Source organism: Centrocercus urophasianus, unplaced genomic scaffold, assembly GCF_019232065.1.
Source record: "Centrocercus urophasianus isolate 14NV4802_14NV808 unplaced genomic scaffold, USGS_Curo_1.0 seq_34, whole genome shotgun sequence".
In the NCBI taxonomy this organism is placed as follows: Eukaryota; Metazoa; Chordata; class Aves; order Galliformes; family Phasianidae; genus Centrocercus; species Centrocercus urophasianus.
The window spans coordinates 6,198,264-6,210,725 of record NW_024884911.1 but is presented as its reverse complement, the minus strand read 5'-3'; the positions used below and the strand labels follow the sequence as shown (position 1 = coordinate 6,210,725).

Below are 12,462 nucleotides of genomic sequence, written 5' to 3'. Positions count from 1 at the left end.
GGAATTAATTTGTGTTTTTTTTTTTTTTTTTTTTTTTAACTTTTGTATAAAAACATACTTAAAAAAAAGGATCCTTTAATAAAAGCATCCAGCGTCCTGTTTCACAACAAGAGCCGTCTCTCAGGCTGCAGTCCCTGAGCCCCACTGGGTCTCACTTGAAGGCCTCGGGGATGTGTCCCATCTGCGACTGCATGCTGGTGGGGGGGCTGGAGATGCCCTCGGACCAGTCGGACACGTTGGAGTGGGGCGAGGAGCTCGACCACTGGTCTGGAGATTCAGGAGAGGGAGTGAGGAAGGGGTGGTCGGGCACCTGGAGCTGGTGGCTGGGGGTGTTGTCCAACGGGGAGGAATAGCTGTGCTGGGAAGGGGGGGTCAGGAACTGCGTGGTGGTCATGGGCTGCGCGAGGGAGGACGGCAGAGAGGTGGGAAGCAGCTGTGAATCTTGGGGCAGGATGGTGTGCACCGCCATGGCGCTGCTGCTCACCGGCTGCAGGTCGGGCTGGCTCAGCTCAGTACCGAGGAAATTTTGGCCCATGTGGCCGCTGGCGTTGGAGCCGGGGTTGTGGTGCTGCTGCGGCTGAGGCTGCTGCTGGGGCTGCTGCTGGGGCTGCTGCATGCCGGGCTGCGGCTGCATGCTGGGCTGCTGCATGCCGGGCTGCTGCATCTGCTGCATCTGCTGGTTCTGCAGCAGGTGGGGCTGGGAGGCCAGCCGGGTGCTGGGCATGGCCTGGTAGCTCATCATCTGCGACAGGCTGGTGCTGGGCAGCCCGTTGTGCAGGGAGCTCATCATGCCGTGCTGCAGGTTCTGCGCCTGCTGGTGCGTGCCCGGCTGCATGCCGCCCCGCATGGCGCTGTACTGGTTCTGCACCATGCCGCTCTGCAGCCGGCTCAGCCAGTCGCACTGCCCGCTCAGGCCGGCGGCTCCGCCGACGGAGAAACTCATCGGGGCGTTGCTCATGGCCGTGCTGGGGCTGGAGACGGGGAGATGCGAGAGGCGCGGCGGCACCGCCTCGAAGGCCATCCTGCCAGAGCCGCCCAGGGCCATCTCCTGCTTCCCTGCCATGTTGAGGTGGTTGATGCTCATGTGGGCGTCGGGCATGCCGGGCAGGTGGTTCAGCGGCATGGAAGGGGACTGCTGGAACGGAGACGTCATCAGCGGAGGGGAGGCGACGTCGGACAGGTACCCGTGGGGTGACTCCAGGGAGTCCACTGGGGACAGCACGCTGGAGTTGTCGAGCAGACAGCCTTTTCCATCTTGTGATTTTTTCCTCCGGGCTTTCAGGTCTTTGGAATCCTTGCCGTTGCAGCTCAGGCCCTTGGTGCTCGGCTTCCTGGCTTTCTTGCCTTGCACGGCCGGCTTCAGGTTGCCGATGTAACTGCTGGGGGAGCAGAGCGGGGGGGACAACGTGGGGGCCCCGAGCGGGCCGCTGTGCAGCGGAGGGCTCCGCACCAGGTTGTACTCATCCAGCAGGCGCACGATGTCGTGGTGCATGCGCTCCTGCGCGATGTCCCGCGGCAGCCGGTCCATGTGGTCCGTGATGTCGCGGTTCGCAAAGTGGTCCAGCAGGACCTTGGCTGTTTCGTAGCTCCCTTCTCTGGCGGCGAGGAACAGCGGGGTCTCCTCCTAGAAACCCAGACGTGGTTAGGTCCATACTCACTCATCTTCCAGGTAACACCACATTGTACCCCTTACCAAGCACTGCATACGGCGTAACCCTTAATACCAAACCCCACACCTGGAGTCACAGCAGAACAACAGTCTCAGCGCCAGGCAGTGTTGTATTACAAGCTCACACTGCCCTTTAACGTAGTGCCCAAATACTTCTTTCCCTGCCCACTGGTCAGCCCCCAAAACCCTACCTTATTGTTCTGCATATCCTTATTGGCACCGTTCTTCAAGAGGACGACTGCGGCTTCAACATTGTTCACAGCAGCTGCCCAGTGCAGTGCTGACTTGCCTACAAGGGGAAGGCCAGGAAACAGCAAGAATTAGTGAGTGGGAAGGGGACGAGTAAAGCAGCTCTCTTCTTCTTTAGCCTCCTACTGTACCCAGATCATCCACAGCGTTGACATCTGCATGGCAGTTGATGAGGTCCTCCAGCATCCCCTCCACAGCCAAGCGAGCAGCAAGGATCAGTGGGGTCGTCCCGTCGTGCATTCGGGCATCGAGATCAGTCGCCCTGTTCCTTATCAGGATCTGCCCCAGCCAGAGGAAGCATAAACGTTAGGTGGGACAGACCTCAGAGACGCACAGAGCTTGCAAGCCCCTCCTGGAGGGTGTCACAGAACCACAATGGTTGGGTTGGGTTGGAAGGGACATCAAAGCCCATCCAGCCCCAAGCCCTGCTGTGGGTTGGTTGCCATCCACCGGATGAAGCTGCCCACGGTCCCATCCAACCTGCACCGCTGACCCAACACGTGGGACCAAATGCTTTCTGCAGAAAAACAGCGGTGCAAGGACCCATTACCTGGAAGACTCCTTGGGCATCGGCAGAGACGGCGGCGTGCAGAGGGGTCCTGCCCATGTTATCCTGAATGTTTGCATCAGCACTGGCCTCCAGCAGGCGTTTGGCAGCATCAGAGCGCGAGTAGCGGGCAGCCAGGTGCAGCGCGGTCTCGCCAGTGCGGTCGGTCTGGTTGTGCAAACTGGCGCCCTGGTAGATGAAATCTGAGATGACTGCAGGAGCATCGTCCTCCTCCTCGCTGTTACCAGTCTCCAGCCCTCCTCCGCTGCACGAGGCGATCATGAGAGGCGTGAAACCATCTGAAAAGCATGGGGGAAATCAGTGAGAAAAGGCTCGCTGCCTCCCTGTAACACGGGCGGCTCAACGAGATGCTCTGTCTGCAATAGATGCTTATTCCTGTGGGTGCACACAGACTGAGTTCCTGACTGCTTCTGCACATCAAACACGAATATCCTTCCTCTGATATGGATGTGAAATTCCTCTGTGGCTATCTCAGCACTCTCTGGTTTTCCTGCTGTCTCCTGGCTGGCACACTGACATGCAAGGTGTGATCAATACGGAGGGTTGCTCAGCACAGACTTCAGTGTGGTACAGCACAGCCTTAGCTCTTTTCAACATTTCAGCAGATGGTTTCAGAGAGATGGGGAAGACCAAATATTTGAAATAGTTTAAATGTCTACTAACTATTAATATAGCCAAAAGCTTGGGAAGAAGATCGTGAAATGTGCATTCAGAAGTGGATGATCTCTAAGGCTCCTTCCAACCCAAGGGCAGGGGAGAAGTGGAATGACTTAATAGTTCTCCTGTATCCTCTGATTTCCCTCTCCACGATTAAATAAAGAGATCTTGCTGAAAACAGAATTTGGCAGTGTCTCATGCAGAACAGAAACGGTGCCATGCAGAGGGGTGAGCGGTAACTGCGACATGTGGCTGAGAGGGCAGGGACAGCACGTTAAAAACAGAGATGGGAGCTGCAGGACTGCCCATCTGCAGGCAGTGAGGATTTGAGAAGAGCCAAAAAGAGAAGGCAGAGAGCCTTACCTGGACCTCGCACGTTGACATCCATGCAGTCTGCATCGATCTCGCCCTGCGGTGGGGTTGGGGCCATGGAGGAGATGCGGAGGTCGGCAGCATCCAGGTGCTGCTGAGTCCACTGCCTGTGGTCTGTCTGGTCATCTGTATCAGGCAGCATCGCTTGCTCCTCGAACTGAGGGACAACAACAAATGCTGAGTGTGGGATGGGGGAGCTGAGCTGAACTGCAAGGTGGGAAGTTCTGCAAGCTGCACAGGTGTGTTTGCATTGCAAGCAGGTTTAGAAAACGGCCTTGGGAAGTCCCAAGGGACATGTTGTGTGCTGCTTTCCATGGAGCTCTGCTCTTTTCCTGCCACAGCCCAGAGAGCAGCTGCTGCAGCGCAGTAAGGGAATCCTGCAAGCAGCTTACCCTGAACTTCTTGGTGTCCAGGGTCTCCTCGTCACCCCACTCATTTTGGTTGTCGTCCATCAGCGTGCCGTCAGAGGCATTTTTGAGGGGTCTTTGAAAATAAAACCATGCCAAGAATTAGTTCCTCTGCAGGGACAGATCTGTGATGGGCTGTGCTTTAAACTTGCACAGAAGAACCAACGAGGCTAATTTTCAGGACATTCCCCTCAAGGTGCCTTTCATACTCTCCCAAGAGCCAACGGACCAGGAAGCATTAAAAAACCTCCTCCAAACTGAAGTGTGGTTTTCCCAACGCAGAACAATACAAAACCCCACTTTTCTCCTCCCCACCACCCCACCACAATGCCCTAGAGAACAAAACCAATGGGACGGTTCAGAAGAGCCTCCAAACAGCCCCACTCTGCCGTGCCTGGCAGATAACAAACCCGTTACTCACTTCAGTCCAACAGAATCTTCCCCAAGCGGCTCTCGGCGCTTCTTCTTGCTCGACTCCGTCACTTTGAAGCCCTCTGGGAACCAAAGCTGGCCATGCTCCCTGCGCCGCTTGCGGGACACCAGCACTCCCACTCCAATGAAAGCCAGCAAGACCAGTGCAGCCACCACCACATACATAGGATACAGCTGGGAGTTCCTCGCGGGCTCCGCCGTTTCACCTGGAAAGCAATGGGGCACAGAGAGATGCTGAGACATGAAGCTGCATAGCAAACGAGTGACAGAGTGGAAATGAAGCAAAATTAGTTAATAAAGGGACCCGAGGCTGATCTAAATCAGCCCCCTCCCAAAATAAGGTCATTTTACACGCTATTAATCAGAATTGCAAACTATCGGCAAATTCTCCGCTGCGCAAGGCAGCCTGCATCAGGAGACAGCTTTACTTTTTTCTCCTTTAAGGAAAAGGATTAGCAAACTTCAAATCACTGCGCTTGCATTGAGCTGTTAAGACAAAAGGATTTAGGGGGGATTTTCAAGATGCAAACTTCAACTCCTTGCATGTCACTGATTGATTGGAGCTGCTTGGGCTGCGTGGGCTTTTTTTATTTTTTTTTAACTTTTATAGTGATAATGATTTTGAAATAAACCTGGAATAAGCAAAAATCATAAGCATTTTTGGTGTTGTTTTTAAAAACAGACTTAAAGGAATAAAAAGATGCATTAATTATGAAAACCAGATTGCGCTCAAATGTGGCACCTGAGCCAGCAGACCGATAACTGAGCACGGATGAGGTGGGGAAGTTTCAGGCTCTCATCAGCTGCACTTACTCTTGACGGCCTCTATTTTGTAGGGAATGTTCAGGTTGCCCAGGGAGGCCAAGGCCCCCAGGAAGGCTGCCACATCGGTTGCACTCTGGAAGCACTGGGAGGACGACTGGATGCACTGCCGGTTGTCAATTTCCAAGTAGACGATGGACCTGTGAGAGAAGAGTCAATGGGAGATGAGGGGCTGCCATCAATCACCCTGCAGGGCAGTGGGCAGCAGCAGCAGTGAGTCCATCTCGTCTCTTCTCCGTGGCTCGAGCCCTGCGCTCACACTGGTGGTCAATTGGATCTGCCTCCACGAACACTGCAAAGCCTGACTCCTTATCTACAGGAATACAAGGGAACCTGCTGCACCATGCTCTGAAATTACCCAGACACTACAACATCGTAAATAAGGCTGTTTGGGAGCCACAAGATCTTTCACATCAGTTTCACTGCTCGAACTCCTTTGGTTTCGTTGACTTTTGATTAAGTCCACAGAGAGGGAAGGTCAGATCTATATGTTTATACAAAAGAGCTCCAAACACAGTCTGCAGCGATTGAGTTTTACAACAAAGCTCTCGGAAGCATTTCCCAGGGAGAACCTGAGGCTTAGCCCAACGCCTTCCTGTGAGTAGACATCAGCTTGGCCAGCCCCCCCGCCCCACTACACCCAGTGCGGGAGCCCCACAGCACTGTGCAGAGGTTCAGGTTGGGTATTAGGAAAGATTTCTTCTCCAAAAGAGCAGTAATGCATTGGCACAGCTGCCCAGGGAAGTGGGGCAGTCACCATCCCTGAAGGTGTTCCAAAACTGTGGAGATGTGGCACCGAGGGCTGTGGTCAGGGGACACAGTGGGACAGACTGGGGTTGGGGATCTGAGAGGTCTGTCCCAGTCTTAATGATTCTGTGATTCTACGTGATTCTATGCTATTATTATCAATGCACAAAACCAAGCCTGCTCTGTGACAGAGGCACCCACCGGTCCCCTTACCCTCTGATGTCCATCTGATCCAGCTCTCTCTTCTGCCTCCTGCCAGCCCTCGAGTAGAAGCTGCTCTTCACTTTGTTGATGACAGCACTGGACATATCTGCCCAGTCCTCCGTTGACCTCTTGATGTAGTGCTTTTTCAGCTCCTCCTCATTGCCGTAGTAAGGGAAGATCATGTACTCTCCCTTGGCGTTCTTCTTGAAGACTACATTGGTGTGCAGCACGCGGCTCAGCTCCCTCAGGAAGTTGAAGGAATTGTTCTTCAGGTTCTCGGGGGTGATGAGCACCACCACCACCAGCGTGCCGTCCGCCAGCTTCTCAGGCATGTTGTTTGCACAGTCCAGCCCGTCCCACTCACACTCGAAGTTATTGCAGCCCTGGTCACAGTGACCATCTGAGAAGTGGTCCTTACAGTACTGGTCGTACAGGGGGCTGGGCAGAAGGGAAGAAAGACAAAGGAATGAATTAGAGCAGGCACTGTGCGTGCTACGGGTCAACGGTTGGACTAGATGATCTTAGAAGTCAAGCTTTAATGACTTTATGATTCTATGGTGATTGCTAAGGAAATAGTTTGCTCTTCCCAATGAGCTCTCTTTTGTGTAAATATTATGTATCTTAATGGATATGGGACCAGTTGACATGGAAGGCAATTGTGCCATGCAGCACTGCAAGTGCTCATCTGAGGGGTGAAAGATAGCAGCTGTTGTGTCATAAGACAGTCTAGATGACAGAGAACAAGGAAAAGTGCTGTGAGCTACATTACAAGTCACATATCAGATGCAATGGACAAACTGCTGAGACTCAGAGAAGACACGAGGACACAACATAGTTACTCAGATTAGAATTTGTCCAGGAATCTGGGAGCAAGTCCCTTGCCATGTGCCTGGATGGTCACATCATCACGCTTCCTGCTTGGTCTTCCCTACACTGAACCTCACTGTGCCACTCCTGCTGGTTGCAAAATTCACATTCGTGGCACGATGAGGTCAGGGCAGCGAAGCCAAACAGAGAGCCACCAAGTGTGCACAGAACTCTGTAGGACCAGGGAGAACTATGGGGACTTGAGATGCAGCCCTACGTGCAGGAGAGGAGAATGAAGGCACAGCCAGAAGACTGCAGCGCTCACGGCTTCAAAGCAAGAGGACCAACAAGCCACTTACTTGCACTGCCCCTCGTACTTCTGGCAGTCAAACCCATCATACAGGCAGCCCGCGTTGTTGCACTGCGAGTCACACTTGCCATCATTGAAATACTTCCAGCACTGCAGCGACTGCGAGCAGTTCTTCCAGGGGTCATTGAAATTGAGTGAGCAGTCACCGCCGTCCCAGCCGCAGGCGTGGTTGTTGCACTTCCCATCGCAGATCTTATTGCCGGCATAGCTCGCGCACACGGCGATCTCACACTTCTCCTCAATTTTGGGTGGGATGATGTCCTGCCCGAAGCCGCCTGGGAAATCGAAGTCGAGGATGTGGCAGTTGAGGCCGTTGAAGTTGGCGGGGCAGTTGCAGTGGTAGTAAGGGGAGGCATCGCTGAGGAACTCGCAGGTGCCCCCGTTGTAGCAGGGGTTGGAGATGCAGGGGCTGCTGGCCGGGTATTGGCACTCCGGGCCCGTGAAGGCTGCTGCACACACACACTTGGAGCTCTTGTGCATGGAGATGCAGGTGCCACCATTCAGGCAGTGCAGGGTCCCGCAGGTGTGGGAGTCGTTCTCGCAGGTGGCACCCACAAAGCCCTGGGGAGGGGACAGCAAGGAGGGGTCAGTCACTAAGACCTATGCCCTGATGCACAGCATGTGCTGGGAAACTCAGCCCAAATGCGGCGAACCAGATCTAAGGGCACGGCTGCGGTGCCACCTCCAAAACTAGTGATGGGCAAAATCACCTACGGCACGAACACCATTAGAGCATCCCCCTGAAAACAAAGGGAACTCTTCTCCATCTCTGCCTGTCCCACCTTTTTCATGACATGAACCTTCATCCACCAGGCAGAAAGGAGCCTGTCCCACAGAGCCAGGTGTCACACCGGCAGCGCTGCTCCTCCCTGCCTCAGCAGGTGAGGAAAGCTTGGATGCATGGATTCTCCTCCCAGCAGAAGGGGCTGATTTCCCCACGTTCAAAGCAGGAGCACGGTGGGAACTTACCGGAGGGCACTTGCAGATGAAGCCACGGCCGGTGTTGCTGGCCACAGCGCACGTTCCCCCATTCCTGCAAGGTTTGCCCTTGCAGCCATCCACCACAGTGTCACAGCGACGCCCTGCAGAGGGACAGGAAGGTGTGAGGAGTGAAGCAGGGCACACGAGGTGCTCGGGGTGCTCTGCAGGCAGCTGTGCTCACCTGCGTAGCCGGGCCGGCACTCGCATTTGTAGTCATTGACCCGCTGCACGCAGTTCTGGGTGCCGCGCGCGTCGCAGGGGTTGGAGAGGCACTCGTTGACGTCTCCCTCGCAGCGCTCCCCTACAAAGCCAGGGGGGCAGATGCAGCTGTAGCCACCTACCCGATCCGTGCACTTGCCATTGTTAAAGCACTTGGGCCCCAAGGTGACAGGATCAAAGAAAGGGCTGCAGTCATCCACATTGATCTCACAGTGCACCCCTAGAGAAATGGGGGAACAACCCACACAGCTCATCAAACAGTATCTTGGGGCTTAGAGGTCCCTCGTGCGAACCTTCCCTGCGAAGGGGCTGAGCCTGACCAACTCAATGGCAGCCTGAGCCACCGCTCAGTGGGAAGCACGCAGCCCATGCAGCTCGTGCCCAAGGCCGCGTGGCCTTGATGGCTGAGCCCGCCAGCAACGCAATCCTCTATTGCTGCATTTGCTTCTGCAAGCCCGAGCAGCTAATGAGCAGATACCAAGGATATCTGCATTCCACCCACTAATGCCCCAGCCTGGGGAATTAATTTACCTTGAGTTCCTCTGGGGCAGGAGCATTTGTAGGTATTGATGAGATCGATACAGGTTCCTCCATTCTGGCATGGGTGGGACAAGCACTCATTGATCTCCTCCGAGCAGTTAACTCCATGATAACCAGCCACGCACTGTGAGGAGAGGAGAGCTGTCAGAGACCTTCACCCAGTTGCTGCACAGCGCACAGGACACACAAACACTTGATCTACTCCCGATCCACCCGAGTTACCGCAACTCCCAGAAAGAGCCCAACACAAGAGAGCAGCTCCCACCTCACAGGAATAGCCCCCCAGGTAGTCCGTGCAGGTGGCTCCGTTCTGGCAGGGGTTTGGGGAGCACTCGTCCACTTGCTCCTCGCAGTAGCTGCCTGTGTAGCCGGCCTGGCAGCGGCAGAAGTGAGTGTTGCCACTGTCCACACAGAGCCCTGAGTTCCTGCAGAGATGAGCGACGTCGATACCTGCCAGGGAGAGCAGTGAGATGTGGGGACATCAGGGACACCCAGGGAAACGGCGCATCCCAAAATGGTGACAGCAATCCTTGGGAAATCTGGGGAAGCCCAGGCCGTGCGCAGGGTATATGATGGCAGGGATGTACCTTGCTGCTTTGCAGCCACCTCGCAGGAGACGCTGGGGACATCACAGTAGAGCCCCGTCCAGCCACTGTTGCACTCGCAGCGGTACAGGTTGTTGGTCTGCCAGCACTTGCCCCCATTTTTGCAGGGTGAGGAGTCACACCAGCGCACCAAGTTCTGTTCAGGGAAAGCAAGGGAGGAGGTCAGGCCCAGAGAAGCTTCTGTAGGATGAAGCCCCCATCCCTGCATATCCCCTACCCCTGGAATCTTCTCACTACCTGGCAGTTGAGCCCAGTGTATCCCTGAGGACAGGTGCACTTGTACGTCCCGTAGCTGTCCTGACACGTGCCCCCATTCAGGCAGGGCTTGGAATCACACTCGTTGATGTTGTGCTCACAGTAGCTGCCCGTGAAGCCGGATGGACAGAGACAGGTGAAGGTGTTGATGCCATCCACGCAGGTCCCCCCATTGAAGCAGGAGCTGGGAGCACAAACACCACATCCTCATGAGTCACCCCCATGGCTGACACTCTTGGTACTGGATGCCAGTCCCGAAACCCCTCTAAACCCACCCAGGGACCCCAGCCCCACGCTGGCAGTACCTCTCAGTGCAGTCGGGTGTGTTGTTCTCGCAGTGGATGCCACTGAAGCCGGAGGGGCAGGTGCAGGTGTAGCTGTTGACGCAGTCGGTGCAGTTGGCCCCGTTCTTGCAGGGGTTGCTGGCACACTCATTGATGTCCTCCTCACACTTGAGTCCGCGGAAGCCGGCCAGGCACTCGCAGAAGAACGTCCCGACGCCATCCGAGCAGGAGCCACCATTGTGGCACGGATCTGGACATGGCGCACGCGTGCATTAGGTGCAACGGGTCCAGTCCTGGTGTTATCCCCACACACAGAGGGATGGGACAGAGGCCAGCCCAGCCCCAGCTGGGAAAGCATGAGGCACACGGGACACACTTGCTCATTGCCTGCACGTCACCGTCCCCCCCCCAGCCTCCTTCCTGCCAGCCACCACCTGGCCTAGATTGACGCAGCCTCATGGGGATGGGGCCGAGACATTCCCAAAGCCCAATACAAGCCTGGACCCACACACAGACACAGCTTTCTGAGCACGGGGAGGCTGACCCAGCCCCGGGGACCTGCGGAACACACACAGCCCTGGGTGTCCCTGGTTCTTACTGGGCTGGCAGTCGTCGATGTCGGTGTCACAGTTGCGGCCTGCGAAGCCCAGCCGGCACAGGCAGCGGTAGCTCCCGTTGGTGTTCTGGCACGTGGCCCCATTGCGGCAGGGGCTCTTCACACACTCATTGATGTCAATCTCACACGTCTGGCCTACGGGACAGCAGGATGGGGACCGTGTGAGCTGGGGGGCACTGGCAGAAGCACCAGGGCTAGTTGCTGTGCCCTGGGCCCACATGGCAGCGCAGGCTCACCTTGCCAGCCGGGTGGGCAGCTGCACGAGAACCTCTTGTAGTCCTCCGACTCCCGGCACTCGCCGCCGTTCTTGCAGGGGCCGCCGGCGCAGGGGGCCAGCACGTCCTCACAGGTGGCTCCTGCACAGGGACAGGTGCCCACTGACCACCTCTCAAGGGAAAATGGTGACCACGCAGCCTCCACCTGCCCTCAGCCTGCTTCCTCTGCAGGGCCTGGGCCGTCCACCCAGAGCTCTTTCCTCCATCTCTATGACCCCTGGCCCCCACAGATCTTTAAACGCCTGCAATCTGGGCCTCGTTAAAGGGCTGCACATTTCCTCTGGAAGGGAAGTGCTGCTCAGGGTGTCTTCCCTTCCCCCCCTCCCCCCCCCCCCACTCCATTGCTCTTCCTGTTTACATTCAGCCAAGGGGCACGTTCCCTCCGAACCCTTATCTTCCCTGTCAGCCAGTATCTCCCAAACTGCCCTTTGCTATTTTCCAGAGCCTTCCCCTCCGCTCCTGCCCTATCCCCATCCCTTCCCCCCAGGGGTTTCTATGACCACTGCCGAAGGCAGGAAACAGCTCATGGCTTCCTGCTATTGTGCTCTGGCTGCTGCTCTGTGCGAGCGGAAGCGAGAGGACGGCAAACAGGAATCAGCTCAGCAGAATCACCAGGCCCTGAGGCCTCACACTGCTTTTTCCAGCCTTGGGCACCACAGTGGGAGAACCAACAAGGTCCCCATGGCAGTGGGGTGGGTTCCCAGTGCCTCTGCCCACTCCAGTGGAGGAAGACGAGGAAGCTCTGACCAGCTGGTCTTCAGTGCTCCTCTCAGTTTCCTCCAGCTGTGCTGCAACACAGGGGAAGCGTAGGGGAAGACCTGGAGCAGAGGGACCTGTTTGCAGCCTTATAGGAGGGCTGAGGGGCTCCTGCCCCCTCACCTGTGTAGGGCAGGAGGCAGTTGCAGGTGTAGCCAGCCACATCGTCAATGCACGTGCCTTGGTTCAGGCACGGGTTGGAAGCACATTCATTGATATTGGTCTGGCAGTTGGGTCCTGGGTTAGAAAAAAGGAAATAGAGCTTTAAAAACAAGGTGGGATGGAGTCAGGAGCATGGAGAAGCTCCTGCTGTCAGCTCAAGCCATGGGACCCCAGGCTGCCAAAGGTCCCCAATTCCCTGCTGGCATAGGAACCTCCATTGTGCCTCCAGTGACACCTCTGGTCAGTGGGGACATCCTCCTGGAGCTCCCACCCAGCCCCTAGCACAGGGCAGCATCCTCAGCCACATCCTTACCACTGAACCCTTCCCTGCAGGTGCAGATGTAACCGCTGGTCATGTCCTTGCAGGTGCCACCATTCATGCAGGGATTGGATTCACACTCATTATTGTTGATATCACAATTTGTGCCGCTCCAGCCCGGGTCGCAATCACAGCGGTAACTTCGG

General features: G+C 56.0%; 1 protein-coding gene across 2 annotated transcripts in view; it reads right to left on the bottom strand.

Annotated features, from left to right (window-relative positions):
* NOTCH1 (notch receptor 1) overlaps positions 1–12,462 on the bottom strand; it is a 33,573-nt gene continuing 21,111 nt past the window's right edge. The window contains exons 14-34 of one of the 2 annotated variants that reach the window (XM_042830715.1): positions 12,311–12,456; positions 11,959–12,072; positions 11,041–11,160; positions 10,787–10,939; positions 10,210–10,438; positions 9,887–10,088; positions 9,632–9,785; positions 9,310–9,494; positions 9,036–9,168; positions 8,467–8,724; positions 8,274–8,386; positions 7,294–7,865; positions 6,137–6,565; positions 5,168–5,316; positions 4,344–4,560; positions 3,908–3,998; positions 3,507–3,672; positions 2,469–2,764; positions 2,050–2,197; positions 1,861–1,958; positions 1–1,624 (exon numbers count right to left, since the gene is read on the bottom strand). In XM_042830715.1, the coding sequence (XP_042686649.1) occupies positions 152–1,624; positions 1,861–1,958; positions 2,050–2,197; positions 2,469–2,764; positions 3,507–3,672; positions 3,908–3,998; positions 4,344–4,560; positions 5,168–5,316; positions 6,137–6,565; positions 7,294–7,865; positions 8,274–8,386; positions 8,467–8,724; positions 9,036–9,168; positions 9,310–9,494; positions 9,632–9,785; positions 9,887–10,088; positions 10,210–10,438; positions 10,787–10,939; positions 11,041–11,160; positions 11,959–12,072; positions 12,311–12,456 (5,446 nt within the window). In that variant the 3' untranslated portion in view covers positions 1–151. The remainder of the gene's footprint in view (positions 1,625–1,860; positions 1,959–2,049; positions 2,198–2,468; positions 2,765–3,506; positions 3,673–3,907; positions 3,999–4,343; positions 4,561–5,167; positions 5,317–6,136; positions 6,566–7,293; positions 7,866–8,273; positions 8,387–8,466; positions 8,725–9,035; positions 9,169–9,309; positions 9,495–9,631; positions 9,786–9,886; positions 10,089–10,209; positions 10,439–10,786; positions 10,940–11,040; positions 11,161–11,958; positions 12,073–12,310; positions 12,457–12,462) is intronic. The other variant, XM_042830716.1, reaches the window with a different exon arrangement.